Consider the following 15831-nt stretch of genomic DNA (forward strand, 5'->3'; position numbering starts at 1 on the left):
CCCTAAGGTTTGGGTCTTTTAATGTGCGTGGATGTGGTACAGATGAGAGTAAAAGGGAAGAGATAGGTAGTATGTTTGTGAGAAGAAAGATGGATGTGTTGGCTTTGAGTGAAACTAAGTTGAAAGGGAAGGGTGAGTGTAAGTTTGGGAATGTAAATGGGAGGTTATCAGGAGTGAAGAGAGGGCGAGGGAGGGAAGGGGTGACTATTCTAGTAAGTGAAGAGATAGGTAAACGTGTAGTGGAGTGGAAGGAGGTTTCCTCAAGGATAATGTGGATGAAGGTGAAACTGGGAAAGGAGATGTGGGTCTTTGTAAGTGCATATGGGCCTGGCAGTGAGAAGAGTGTAGAAGAAAGGGAAGCTTTTTGGATAGATTTAAATGAGTGCATAGAGGATTTAGGGAGAAATGTAAATGTAATAGTACTGGGAGACCTTATGCTAGGGTAGGAAATGATCCAATTGATGGAGTGGTTGGGAAATGTGGAGTTCAGGAAAGAATTGTAGTGGAGAGTTGATGGTGGAAATGTGTCTAGAAAGAGAGTTGATGATAGCAAATACAATGTTTTAGAAGAAATGTCAAGCATAAGTACACATAGGAGAGGGTGGATGGAAGGGTGGTAGATAGTGTTAATGGATTATGTAGTGGTAAATAGGATTAGGATAAGAAGAGTTAAGGATGTATATGTGCTAAGGGGAGAGGGTGGGGGAATATCAGATAATATTTTGGTGGAAGGTAAGCTGAGAGTGGAGGATATATGGAGGAAGAGGAAAGGGACAAAAGGTAGGGAGGTTCTTAGAGTGAACTCTTTAAATGAAAAGGAAAAGGAGAAGGAGTACAAGAAGAAGCTGAAGGAGGAGTGGGAGGGAGTGAAGGATAGAGTAGAGCTAGGTGTGGAGGAGGAATGGGGATGGTTCAAGTAGGGAGTCACAAAGTGTGCAAAGATGGTGTGTGGAACAAGAAGGACAGGAGGAAATAGAAGGAAGGATAGTGAATGGTGGGATGAGGAAACAAAGAAGGCTGTAGAAGAGAAGAAGCGAGATATCTCAGATTGGTTACAAAATAGGACGAGGGAGTCATATGAGAGGTACAAAGAAAAGAAAAGTAAAGCAAAAGGTAAAGGAGGCAAAGAAGAGAGCAGATGTGAAATGGGGTAAGAGTTTGACAGAAAATTTTGAAAGTAATAAAAAGATGTTTTGGAAAGAAATTAAGAGAGGAAGAGGAGGCGAATCAAGTAGAGAAGAAAAGGTAAAAGGTGCAGATGGAAAGATGATAATGGAAGAGAAGGCAGTAAGGGGAAGATGGGCAGAATATTTTAGGGAGTTGCTAAATGTGAAGGAGGATAGGGAGGGAAAGATAGTTACAGTGGGAAATGCTAAGAAAATGAGAGTGAGGAGTGAGGAAAATGGAGGAGAAATAAGGAAGGATGAAGTGAAGGCAGTTGTTAAGATTATGAAAGCAGGTAAGGCACCTGGTCTGGATGGATGTCATGCAGAATGTCTAAAAAAAGAAGGTACAGTGATGGTGGACTGGCTGGTGAGGTTATTTAATGTTTGCTGGAGAGAGTGTAGAGTGCCAGAGGACTGGAGGAGTGTCTGTATAGTTCCACTTTACAAGGGAAAAGGGGGCAAGTGTGAATGTAGTAGTTTCAGAGGGATTAGCTTGTTAAGTGTAGTTTGGAAGGCTTATGGGAGGATCTTGATTGAGAGGATTAGGAGAGGAACAGAGGGAGTAATTGGTGAGGAACAGTGTGGATTTAAGACAGGTAGAGGTTGTGTAGATCAGATCTTTGTGGTAAGACAAATATGTGAGAAAGCTATAGGAAAGGGGAATGATGTTTTTTGGGCTTTTATGTATCTGGAAAAGGCTTACAACAGGGTAGATAGAAAGGCACTGTGGGAGGTTTTGCGGATATACGGGATAGGAGGAAAGCTTCTAGGAGCTGTCAAGAGTTTTGATGAGGGTAGTAGAGCTTGTGTCAGGATTTGAACTGGAGAGAGTGAGTGGTTTGAGGTAAAGGTTGGACTTCGTCAAGAATGCGTTATGTCGCCCTAGCTGTTCAACTTATACATGGATGGGGTAGTGCGAGAGGTAAATGCAAGGGTAGTGGGTCAGGGATTGGAGATGGTTAAAGAAAATGGAGAAAAGTGGGAGGTGAGCCAGCTGTTGTTTGCGGACGACACTGCGCTTGTGGCAGGATCAGAGGAGGGACTGAGGAAGTTGGTGACAGAGTTTGGTAGAGTGTGTGATAGAAGAAAACTGAAGATAAATGTGGGTAAAATTAAGGTGATGAGATGTACAAGGGGTGAAAGTTTCAGTAGACTGGAAGTGAACATTAAGGGAGAGAGACTGGAGAAAGTGGATAGTTTTAGATACTTGGGTGCAAGTGTGGCAGGAAAAGGTGGAGTGAAGGTGGAGGTGGAATGTAGATTGAGAGAAGCAAGTAAATGCCTTGGTAGATTAAAGAGTGTAATGAGGAATAGACATTTGGGAATGGATGCTAAGAGGAGACTGTATGTAGGAGTGATTGTGCCAACAGCACTGTATGGGGCAGAAACATGGAACGTAAGAGAGGAAGAGAGAAGGAGTTTGAATGTGTTTGAGATGAGGTGTCTGAGAAGGATGATGGGGGTTACTAGGCTAGATAGAGTGAGGAATGAGGAGGTGAGGATGAGAACAGGGGTGGAAAGGGAGTTGGGAGATAGGGTTGATGAAAGAGTATTAGGATGGTTTGGACACATGGAAAGGATGAGTGAAGAAAGACCAGTAAAAGAGGTATGGATGGAGTGAACATGAAGGGACGTCCTAGGATGAGGTGGATGGATGGGGTGAAGGGGGCTTTGGGGAATGTCTGTTGAGGAATGACGGGAGAGGACAGAAGACAGTGGTGAATGGAGAATGGTTGTATATGGATGATGTTGTGATGCATGAGGTGGAATGGGTGGGGGGATGGGGGGTGAGGTAGTATGTGTGAGCAAATTTTGATGCAGCCCGAAGGGATTTCTCCCCGTCTTCTCCTTTTATGCATGGGGGGACGGAGAGGGGGGTCGCCGATTTAATGAAGCGGCCTTGCTGTAGATGTTCCGTGTCTTGCGACACTTTTTCTGACCCAGGGCAGTGGACAAGGTGCAGGGATGACCCGTCATCCAGGAGGTGCTAAGATAAAAGGGAGGGTGGAGGGGTGTGGAGTGTATTGAGGGATGGAATGGGTGGGAATGATTTTATGCCTTTTCCTTTTTGGCTACCTTCCTTGTAAGGGGGAAAAAGCCTTGGTATATGTATGTATGGATAGATTGATTAGTTATACCAAATAAAGAAGCAGATTGTAGAATATTATAAGATCAATCTATGTCTATAGTCATATCAAGCGTTTCTTCACCCTCATAAGGGAGGAGCTTAGTCAAAGATACACACCCACTCCCACCCATTTTACTACTATCCACCACCTTTGCTTCCCTCTTATCTTTGCACCTCATGGATGAACGGTCATCCCTGTCTCCTGCCTGGGTCAGAAGCAATGCAGCAAGACATAGTACATCCACAGCAGGTCTGCTTCACCTATATAATGACCCCCCCACCCCTCCTTGTTCTCTCATGTGGTAATTATAGATAGGAAGAAATCCCTGAGGAGAATCTTTGTGTATGGATGATGACACAGCCCGAAGGGGTTATAATGTAGTCCACATATACATGTATTCTCAATTTTAAAGGAAAAATTGAAAGAGGAAATGAAATAGTATTCAAATTATTACAGAGAGAAGAGGCTAGAAGATACATATTTCGACCGTGATGTTGAGAAAGCCTTCATGGCCAACAGTATGCCAACATTTGAAGCCAAAACCAAGCCTTCCTTGTTAGTAGCCACTCAAGTTGGAAACATGTACACACCATCTCTATATGGCAGTCTTGCTGGACTGATATCATCGTGAGTATATTTTAGTATTAGTAATTCATTAGTCTGAACAACTCCATAACATAATTTGTGGATTTTGTTCTGGCCAATGACAGATGATTTTATTCAGTGAAGTGGATATGGGGCAGAATGGTCTCAGACCATTGAGATCTCATTTTGTCTCCAAGTCAGCTGAATTAAATAATTTTACATACAGCAGATAAAGGAGGCAAAGAGGAGAGCAGATGTGAAATGGGGTACGAGTATGACAGAAATTTTTGAAAGTAATAAAAAGATCTTTTGGAAGGAAATTAAGATAGGAAGAGTAAGTGAATCAAGTAGAGAAGAAAAGGTAAAAGGTGCAGATGGTGAGATGATAATGGAAGAGAAGGCAGTAAGAAGAAGGTGGGCATAATATTTCAGGGAGTTGCTAAATGTGAAGGAGGATAGGGAGGGAAAGGTAGTTGTAGTGGGGAGCACTAAGAAAATGACAGTGATGAATGAGAAAAAAGGAGGAGAAATAAAGGAAGATGAAGTGAAGGCAGCTGTTAAGATGATGAAAGCAGGTAAGGCACCTGGTCTGGATGGATGCCATGCATTATGTTTGAAAAAAGGAGGTACAGTGATGGTGGACTGGCTGGTGAGGTTATTTAATGTTTGTTTAAGAGAGGGTAGAGTGCCGGAGGACTGGAGGAGTGCCTGTATAGTTCCACTTTACAAGGGAAAAGGTGACAAGTGTAAGTGTAATAGTTTCAGAGGGATTAGCTTGTTAAGTGTAGTTGGGAAGGCTTATGGTAGGGTCTTGATTGAGAGGATTAGTAGAGGAACAGAGGGAGTAATTGGTGAGGAACAGTGTGGGCTTAGGAGAGGTAGGGGTTATGTAGATCGGGTTTTTGTGGTAAGACAGATATGTAAGAAAGCTGTAGGAAAAGGTAAGGATGTATTTTGAGCTTTTATGGATCCAGAAAAGACTTGTGACTGAGTAGACAGGAAGGCACTGTGGGAGGTATTGCAGATATACGGAATAGGAGGAAAGCTGTTAAGAGTAGTCGAGAGTTTTTACGAGAGTAGTAGAGCTTGTGTTAGTATTAGAAATGGAGAGAGTGAGTGGTTTGAGGTAAAGGTGGGACTTCATCAGTGATGTGTTATGTTGCCCTGGCTGTTCAATCTTTACATGGATGGGGTGGTGCAAGAGGTGAATGCAAGGGTAGTGGGTCAGTGGTTGGAGATGGTTAAAGAAAATGGAGAAAAATGGGAGATAAGCCAGTTGTTGTTTGCTGATGATATTGCACTTGTAGCAGGATCAGAGGAGGGATTGAGAAAGCTAGTGACAGTTTGGGAAGGTGTGCAAAAGAAGAAAGTTGAAGATAAATGTGGGTAAAAGTAAGGTGATATGTACAAGGGGAAAAAGTGGCAGCAGATTAGAAGTGAATATTAGAGGAGAGAGACTGGAGAAAATGGATAGTTGTAGATACTTGGGTATGAATGTGGCAGGAAAGGGAGGAGTGGAGGTGGAGGTAGAATGTAGATTGAGAGAAGCAAGTAAATGCTGTGGGAGATTAAAAAGTGTAATGAGAATAGACATTTGGGAATGGATGGTAAGAGGAGATTGTATGAAGGAGTGATTGTACTGACAGCACTGTATGGGGCAGAAACATTGAACATAAGAGAGGAAGAAAGATGGAGTTTGAATGTGTTTGAGATGAAATGTCTGAGAAGTATGATAGGGGTTTCTAGACTGGATAGAGTGAGAAATGAAGAGGTGAGGAGAACAGGGATGGAAAGGGAGTTGGGAGATAGGGTTGATGAAAGAGTATAAGGATGGTTTGGACACATGGAAAGAATGAGTGAAGAAAGATTAGTAAAAGAGATGTGAAAGGCACAGGTGGAAGGAGTGAACATGAGGGGCGACCTAGGATGAGATGGAATGATGGGGTAAAAGGGGCATTGGGAAAGAGGGTAATGTCTGTTAAGGAAGGATGGGAGAAGACAGATAGGGGTGAATGGAAAATGTTTGTGTATAGATGATGCTGTGATGCATGAGGGGGAGTGGGTGGGGCGATGGGGGTTGAGGGAGTATGTATGAGAAAGAAATTGATGCAGCCCAAAGGGATTTCTCCCTGTCTTCTCCATTTCTGCATGAGGGGATGGAGAGGAGGGTTGCCGATGTAATGAAGTAGCCTTGTCGTGGATGTGCTGTGTCTTGTGACATTGCTCCTGACCCAGGGCAGTGGACAAAATGCAGGGATGACCCATCATCCAGGAGGTACCAAGATAGGAGGGAGAGAAGAGGGTAGAGGGGAGTGGAGTATGTGGGGATGGAATGGGTGGGAGTTGTTTCTATGCCTTTGTTTTTTGGCTACTTTCCATGTAAGGGGGAAAAGACTTTTTGTATGTATCACTGTCTAAGGGGCTGTCACAAGTAGGTACCCATTTGCAGCACATCAATCACTCTTGAGTAAAAGCTTAAAAGGTTTGACACACACTACCTTTCACATGATTAATAGACATAGTGCAAGAAAGGAATGGATAGGCTGATTGTGCTTTCCTGGACTTACAAAAAGCTTTTGACATAGTACCACACAAAAAATTATTTAAAAAACTGGAGCATATAGGAAGGATACAAGGGAACCTACTAAAATGGATGGAGGACTTCCTGATTGGTAGAAAGATGAGAATAGTACTCAGAGTAAAATATTCATGTTGGAAAGAGGTGATCCGTGGAGTTCTGCAAGGATCTGTATTGGCTCCAATAATGTTTGCTATTTATGTGAATGACATGGATGATGATATGCATTGTTACATGAGCTTCTTTGCAGATGATGCTGAATTGTTAAGGAAAGTAAAAATTGAAAAGGATTGCGAATCACTACAGGATGACCTGAATAAGGTATGGAACTGGAGTCAGAAATGGGAAGTGGACTTCAATATTAGGAAGTGTAGCATAATGGAGTTTGGAAAAAGTAAAAATAGATTATCAGGACAATATAAAATTGGAACTAAGGAGGTAAAGAATGTGGGATCCAAAAAAGATTTGGCAGTAATTATCTCAAATGACTTGTCCTCAGATAAACAGATAAACAAAATTGTTGGAGAATCCTATAACTTGCTAAGATCAATAAAAGTGGCATTTACATATTTGGATGAAGAAATTATAAAAAAAAAATATATATATTAGTCATACTGATAAGGCCTAGATTTGAATATACGGTGACATTGTGGTCACCCAGTACCAAAAAGAATATAAAGAAAATAGAAAGAATCTAGAGAGCAGCCACAAAAATGGCCCCTGCACTTGCAAACCTGTCATATTAGGAAAGACTGGCTAAACTGGAGTTACTGACTTTGGAGCAAAGAAAAGAGAGAGGCAACCTACTGACCATCTACAGAATCATGAATGGCACAGAAATACTTGATAGAGAGGACTTGTTAAACTGGGACAAGAGAAACACAAGAGGACATGGAAAGAAAATCAAACATAGTTATAGAAGAGATCTGAAGAAAAACCGTTTTCCACATAGAATGGTGGACACTTGGAACAAACTAGACAAAAAATTAGTGTGTGCAAAAACCATTCATGAATTTAAGAGCAAACTAGACACTGTGAGATACAAAGGCGGAACACCACGAGTGTAGCTCTCCTTCCCATAAACAATACAACTAGGAAAATCTAAAGCCAAACTAACTGTCTGTAAGAATATTTGCCTCTTCAAGATATTTGGCCTATCGATCTTTCACAATCTTTCACATAATTTTACTATTGTGCAGTTCAGTGATACATATACCATGGGATTTTTCCCCCTTACAAGGGAGGTAGCCAAAGTCAAAAGGCATAATTCCACTCCAACCTATTTTATTCCCACCCACTCCACTCCTATTTACCACCCTTCCCTACCTCCCACTTATCTTGGCTCCTCTTGGATGATGGGTCATCCCTGCATCTTGCCCATTGTCATGGGTCAGAAGCACTGCAACAAGACACAGTACATCTACAATAAGGCTGCTTCATTGAATCACTAACCCCTCTTCTCCAAGATATTTGGTCTATCGATCTTTCACAATCCTTTCACATAATTTTACTATTATGCAATTCAATTATACATATACCAAAGGATTTTACCCCCTTACAAGGGAGGTAGCCATAGTCAAAAGGTATAATTCCACTCCCACCCATTTTATCCCCACCCACTCCTCTCCTATTCACCACCTTTCTCATCCTCCCTCTTATCTTGGCTCCTCTTGGATGACAGGTCATCCCTGTATCTTGCCCATTGTCCTAGGACAGAAGCAATGCAGCAAGACACAGTATATCTATAGTAAGGCCACTTAATTTAATTAGCATGCAAAATTTGACGCAGCCCGAAGGGATTTCTCCCCATCTTCTCCTTTTGTGCATGGGGGGACGGAAAGGGGGGGTCGCTGATTTAATGAAGCGGCCTTGCTGTGGATGTGCTGTGTTTTGCGACACTGCTTCTGACCCAGGGCAGTGGACAAGGTGCAGGGATGACCCGTCATCCAGGAGGTGCTAAGATAAGAGGGAGGGTGGAGGGGTGTGGAGTGTATTGAGGGATGGAATGGGTGGAAATTATTTTATGCCTTTTCCTTTTTGGCTACCTCCCTTGTAAGGGGGAAAAAGCCTTGGTATATGTATGTATGTATGTATGTATGTATGCAGAAACACTGAGGATGTGAAGAAAACCCCTTTAGGCTGCATCAAAATATCATTGACATATAACCACTTCCTATCTCACCCACTCCCTAGTATGCACCACAGCATCATCCATACACAACCATTCTTCATTTGCCCATATCTTCTGCCCTCTCTCTTCCTTCCTCAACAAGCTTCCCTCTCTTGTTAAACACTCCTTTTACCCCATCCATCCATCTCATCCTTGGTTGGCCCTTCATGTTCACTTCATCCACCTCTGCCTTCCACACTTCTTTTATTATTATTATTTTTTTTTCATTCATTCTTTCCAGGTGTCCAAACCATCCCAATACTCTTTCATCAACCCTATCTCCCAACTCCTCACCTTGTTTCTCACTCTATCCAACCTTGTAACCCCTACCATACTTCTCAGATAGTTCAGTGATACCAGGACCTCACCACCCACTATTAACTTGATTACTTCCCTGTGTCTCATTTTTACCATTTATAAGCCTGTAAAACACTTTCAGTTTATATTTGCATATATCTACTACACCTTTCTCAAAATTACTTTCTTCCTGTGAATTGTTGTATAGTCCTCTCTAGCATGTTTGTAAGCTTCATTTGTTTTATTGCTTCTCTTCCACCATTTTCCCCAAACCATATCCCTCGTCTTTTTTGCAATATCACACTTTTTGTTTAATGAATTTCTGTTTCTGCTTCTTCCCTCCACTAGTCTTTGGCACATGTTTGTTCACTCCTCAGTTGTAAATGTCGAGGAAGTTTTCCTGTTTCCTCCTTATTCCTGTGGTGTTCATGAATTCCTCCCAGTTTGCTTCTTCATGTACATGTGCTAAGGGGAGAGGGTGGGGGAATATCATGTGCTAAGGGGAGAGAGTGGAGGATGGATGGAGAAAGAGAAAAAGGACAAAAAGTAGGGAGGTGCTTAGAGTGAACTCATTAAATGAAAAGGAAAAGGAGAAGGAGTACAAGAAGAAGCTGAGGGAGAAGTGGGAGGGAGTGAAGGATGGAGTGGAGCTGGGAGTGGAGGAGGAATGGGGATGGTTCAAGGAGGGAGTCACAAAGTGTGCAAAGATGGTGTGTGGAACAAGAAGGACAGGAGGAAATAGAAGGAAGGGTAGTGAATGGTGGGATGAGGAAACAAAGAAAGTTGTAGAAGTGAAGAAGCGAGCTTTCACAGATTGGTTATAAAATAGGTTGAGGGAGTCGTATGAGAGGTACAAAGAAAAGAAAAGAGAAGTAAAGCAAAAGGTAAAGGAGGCAAAGAGGAGAGCAGATGTGAAATGAGGTAAGAGTATGACAGAAAATTTTACATACATACATATACCAAGGCTTTTTCCCCCAATCAAGGGAGGTAGCCAAAAAGGAAATTGACAACATCAAAAGTGACAAAATTTTCACATTGAATGAGAATCAGACAAGAAACAATGGTCTCAAACTGTCCAGAAATAGATTCAGTTTGGAAGTAGGTAGAAACAACTTTGCCAGCCGTGCAGTTAATGGATGGAATAAACTTCCTGCACAGGTAGTGCAATGTAGTTCAGTTCAAAGCTTTAAGAATCATTTAGATAAATACCTAAGCAAGATGCTGTAATGATTATAATTTATTTTATATTATTATTATTATTATTATTATTATTATTATTATTTTTTTTTTTTAAGGAATTTTCCCTGTGGGGCTACAAGGAGAAGGATGCCTAGTCCCAAGCTCCGTTCCTTTCTTCTCGCCTCTTACGATCCAAGTGGGAAATCTTGGTGGCAGTATTCTTTTCCCCCACCACAGGGAATTCCCCCATCACAGAAAAGAAAAGGAATACTCAGAGAAATGGTACAGGACAGCAACAAGGGGTTGGAGGACAGCATAACGGAGGGACAGTCGTAGTATAAAATGGATGGGGTGAAGGGGGCTTTGGGGAAGAGGGGAATGTCTGTTGAGGAAGCATGGGAGAGGACAGAAGACAGGGGTGAATGGAGAATGGTTGTATATGGATGATGTTGTGATTGCATGAGGTGGAATGGGCGGGTGGATGGGGGGTGAGGTAGTATGTGTGAGCAAAATTTGACGCAGCCCGAAGGGATATCTCCCCGTCCTCTCATTTTATGCAATGGGGAGGACGGAGAGGGGGGGTCGCCGATTTAATGAAGCGGCCTTGCTGTCGATGTGCTGTGTCTTGCGACACTGCTTCTGACCCAGGGCAGTGGACAAGGTGCAGGGATGACACGTCATTCAGGAGGTGCTAAGATAAGAGGGAGGGTGGAGGGGTGTGGAGTGTATTGAGGGATGGAATGGGTGGGAATGATTTTATGCCTTTTTCTTTTTGGCTACCCCCCTTGTAAGGGGGAAAAAGCCTTGGTATATGTATGTATGTATGCATGGTTTTTGTTTTGTTATCATTTGTCTGTTTGATTTTCATTTATTATTATATGTCAATTCATTATTATTTACTATTTACCTGTTTATTAACTAACTATACCTATGCATTTATTTATGTATTTTATTTGTTATTTACATTATTATAGTTTTTATTTATTATTTTATTATTATTATGATATTTTTTGCATCCGACCTAGATATGGACCAAAATGTCTCCTGTCGGCATGCTCCGCCTTTGTAATCCTATGTAAACAGCTGGCTCACCTCCCACTTTTCTCCATTTTCTTGTTTTGGAAAGAAATTAAGAGAGGAAGAGGAGGCAAATCAAGTAGAGAAGAAAAGGTAAAAGGTGCTGATGGAGAGATAATAATGGAAGAGAAGGCAGTTAGGGGAAGATGGGCAGAATATTTTAGGGAGTTGCTAAATGTGAAGGAGGATAGGGAGGGAAAGATAGTTGCAGTGGGAAATGCTAAGAAAATGACCATGATGAATGAGGAAAATGGAGGAGAAATAAGGAAGGATGAAGTGAAGGTAGTTGTTAAGATGATGAAAGCAGGTAAGGCACCTGGTCTGGATGGATGCCATGCAGAATGTCTGAAAAAAAGGAGGTACAGTGATGGTGGACTGGCTGGTGAGGTTATTTAATGTGTGCTGGAGAGAGGGTAGAGTACTGGAGGAGTGTCTGTATAGTTCCACTTTACAAGGGAAAAGGGGACAAGTGTGAATGTAGTAGTTTCAGAGGGATTAGCTTGTTAAGTGTAGTTGGGAAGGATTGAGAGGATTGGGAGAGGAACAAAGGGAGTAATTGGTGAGGAACAGTGTGAATTTAGGACAGGTAGAGGTTGTGTAGATCAGATTTTTGTTGTGGGACACATGTGTGAGAAAGCTGTGGGAAGGGGGAAGGATGTTTTTTGGGTTTTTATGGATCTGGAAAAGGCTTGCGACAGGGTGGATGGGGGGGGCACTGTGGGAGGTTTTGCGGATGTACGGGATAGGAGGAAAGCCTCTAGGAGCTGTCAAGGATTTTTATGAGAGTGGTAGAGGTTGTGTCGGGATTGGAAATGGAGAGAGTGAGTGGTTCGAGGTGAGGGTGGGACTTATCAGGGATGCTTTATGTCGCCCTGGCTGTTCAACTTGTACATGGATGGGGTAGTGCGAGAGGTAAATGCAAGGGTGGTGGGTCAGGGATTGGAGATGGTTCAAGAAAATGGAGAAAAGTGGGAGGTGAGCCAGCTGTTGTTTGAGGACAACACTGCACTTGTGGCAGGATCAGAGGAGGGATTGAGGAAGTTAGTGAAAGAGTTTGGGAGAGTGTGTGATAGAAGAAAGCTAAAGATAAATGTGGGTAAATGTAAGGTGATGAGATGTTCAAGGGGTGAAAGTGGCAGCAGACTGGAAGTGAGCATTAAGGGAGAACGAATGGAGGAAGTGGATAGTTTTAGATACTTGGGTGCAAATGTGGCAGGAAAAGGTGGAGTGAAGGTGGAGGTGGAATGTAGATTGAGAGAAGCGAGTAAATGCCTTGGTGGATTAAAAAGTGTAATGAGGAATAGACATTTGGGAATGGATGCTAAGAGGAGACTATATGAAGGAGTGATTGTGCCAACAGCACTGTATGGGGCAGAAACATGGAACATAAGAGAGAAAGAGAAAAGGAGTTTGAATGTGTTTGTGATGAGGTGTCTGAGATGTATGATGGGGGTTACTAGGCTAGATAGAGTGAGAAATGAGGAGGTGAGGAGGAGAACAGGGGTGGAAAGGTTGTTGGGAGACAGGGTTGATGAAAGAGTATTAGGATGGTTTGGACACATGGAAAGAATGAGTGAAGAAAGACTAGTAAAAGAGGTATGGAAGGCAGATGTGGGGGGAATGAACATGAAGGGACGTCCTAGGATGAGGTGGATGGATGGGGTGAAGGGGGCTTTGGGGAAGAGGGGAATGTCTGTTGAGGAATGACGGGAGAGGACAGAAGACAGTCGTGAATGGAGAATGGTTGTATATGGATGATGTTGTGATGCATGAGGTGGAATGGGCAGGGGGATGGGGGGTGAGGTAGTATGTGTGAGCAGTTCTGAATGTACTCACATATGCATGATTATCCGATGACGAGACCAGGTGCGCCTTATGGTCAGGCGCGCCTTATGTAAGGACGGAGAATTGCAAATTACGGGTGCACCTTATGGTACGAAAAATACGGTAGGCATCCTATTTTAGTGTTGTCTGCAAACTTACTAACATCACTATGAATCCCATTGTCCAAGTCATTTATGTACATAATGAAGAATAAGGGACCCAAAACTGAGGCCTGGGGAATGCCACCAGAAACACTCCCTTATTTGCATTTCACTCCATTTATGGTGACCTACTATTTTCTGTTGCTGATCCAATCTCTAATCCATTCAAACACTTTAACTGCTATACTTTGACTTTATTTTGTAGTTTCTAATGTGGCACCTTGCACGCTTTGCTAAAGTCAAGTTAAATAACATTGTAAATATCTTTGTTATCTGGTACCTTGTATACATTAGTTTACAAAAATAGAAGATTAGTCACACATCACTTACCCTTGGAGAATCCATGCTGTGAGTCACTGTCATGCCCTAAGCTCAGTTTTTGTGTGTTACATCAAACTCTAAAACAGAGTTTGAGTATTTCATACAATCCAGAGTCTCAGAGAAGAATCGCCCCTTTATAGATACATCCAACATGCCAGGATAAAGAAAGAAGATATACAAAATCACTGAAATATTTACTAACACAACTAGTGAGAATATCTCTTACTTACAAGTACCGACAATGCGCAGAGGTCGAGTGCGGAGGGAGCAGCGTGGGTGATCTCACCCCCTGATTTATACCCCAACCGCACAACACAAGTGCTATTGCCCAATGCCAACTTATCTTAATATACATTTCCTATCCCTATCCACCCAACTCCACACATCCATTACTTCCTTTATTTATGCATGGAGAGGGTTCACAATAATTCCCTAGCTTATACCTTAACCTACAAGACAATGAGGTAGAAAGGAGGGGAGGCACTACTTCGCCTTCTTCTCGATTCACGCGCCCCTTGACCTCAGCTAGCGGGCGGCGTTGGCTTCGTATCACTCCGCCGCTTGCCTACGAGAGCTTTCGCGCGCGTTCCAGGTCAATGGCCTTAGCGGACAAGGAGTCATTGTTCATTCTCACACAAAGGGGTAGCATAACACAGTGTAATTATGCTCAAGGAATAAATATGTCACATCACGAGTATGAACCCAGTGTGACGTGACAGTCACAAATCAAATTATGTCTCTTGATGTGATCTCTGATTCTTTTAGCTGTTATTGATTCAAGCATTTTACCTATAATTGATGTCAAACTGATTGCCCTGTAGTTGCATATAAACAATTTATCTCCCTTTTTGAAAACAGGAATAACATTTGCCTGCCCCCAAGCAATAGGCACAAAACCAGTGTGTAGCAATTTATTGAATATTTCCGTTAGCTGGTTGCAGATTTCAAATTTACACTCTAAGCATACATACATACATATACCAAGGGCTTTTTCCCCCTTACATGGGGGGGGGGTAGCCAAAAGGAAAAAGGCATAGAAATCACTCCCATTTCATTTCCCACATATATACCACTCCCCTCCACCCTCCTCCTATCTTGGCACCTCCTGGATGACAGGTCATCCCTGCATCCTGTCCACTGCCCTGGGTCAGAAACAGTGTCACAAGACACAGCACATCCACAGCAAGGCTGCTTCATAAATTCGGCGACCCCCCCCTCTCCGTCCCCTCATGCAGGAAAGGAGAAGACGGGGAGAAATCCCTTCGGGCTACGTCAAATTTTTTCTCATATATACTTCCTCACCCCCCATCCCCCACCCACTCCCCCTCATGCATCACAGCCTCATCTATACACAACCCTTCTCCATTTACCCCTATTTTCTGTCCTCTCCTGTCCTTCCTCTACAGACATTCCTCTAAGCACTCTCAGAAAATTTTTGTCTGGACCTGGGGATTTTGTAGCTTCAAGTCTAAGCTGTTTGACTTCTGCCTTACCAATGCTGGATTGCAGTCAGGTACCATATCTGATCTCTCCTTTGTAAATGTACATATGCCAAGGGCTTTTTCCCCCTTACAAGGGAAGTAGCCAAAGTCAAAGGCATAAATCCACTTCCACCCATTTCATCCCAACATACTCCACTCCCATTTACCACCCCTCTCTCTGTCTTTTCTTGGCTCCTCCTGGATAATGGGTCATCCCTGCATCTCACCCACTGCCCTGGGTCAGAAGCAATGTTGCAAGACACAGCACATCCACAGCAAGGCTGCTTCATTTAATCAGTGACCCTCCTCTCCATCCTCTCATGCAGAAAAAGAGAAGACTGGGAGAAATCTCTTTGGGCTGCATCAAAATATTCACATGTACTCCTCACCTCCCCCCTATCCCCCACCCACTCCCTTTCATGTATCACAGTATCATCTATACACAACCATTCTCCACTCACCCCTATCTTCTGTCTTCTCCCTTCCTTCCTCAACAAACATGTCCCTATTTCCCAATGCCCCTTTAACCCCATCCATCCATTTTGTCCTTGGTCGCCCCACATGCTCACTCCCTCCACCTCTGCCTTCCACACTTCTTTTACTCATCTTTCTTCATTCATTCTTTCATGTGTCCAGAACATCCCAATACTCTTTCATCAGCACCCTCCCAACTCCCTTTCCAGCCCCACTCCCCTCACCTCATTTCTCACTCCATGCAGCCTAGTAACCCCTACCATACTTCTTATACTTATCAAACTTTGTAAACGCTTAAGAGAAAATATTTATTGAATACCCCACTTATTTTTTTCCTCTGATTCTATCATGACATCTTCGTCATTTTTGATTAGGCCTATCCTTTCCTA

The 15831-nt window shown here is 42.8% G+C and overlaps 1 protein-coding gene across 5 annotated transcripts in view; it reads left to right on the forward strand.

Annotated features, from left to right (window-relative positions):
• Hmgs (hydroxymethylglutaryl-CoA synthase) overlaps positions 1–15831 on the forward strand; it is a 285981-nt gene that overhangs the window by 212101 nt on the left and 58049 nt on the right. For all 5 annotated transcript variants that reach the window (XM_076210936.1, XM_076210939.1, XM_076210938.1 and 2 more), the window contains one exon: positions 3752–3922. In XM_076210936.1, coding sequence (XP_076067051.1) covers positions 3752–3922 — 171 coding nt within the window. The remainder of the gene's footprint in view (positions 1–3751; positions 3923–15831) is intronic.

Source organism: Oratosquilla oratoria, chromosome 28 (assembly GCF_046742065.1).
Source record: "Oratosquilla oratoria isolate Oo_2021 chromosome 28, ASM4674206v1, whole genome shotgun sequence".
NCBI classification, from domain to species: Eukaryota; Metazoa; Arthropoda; class Malacostraca; order Stomatopoda; family Squillidae; genus Oratosquilla; species Oratosquilla oratoria.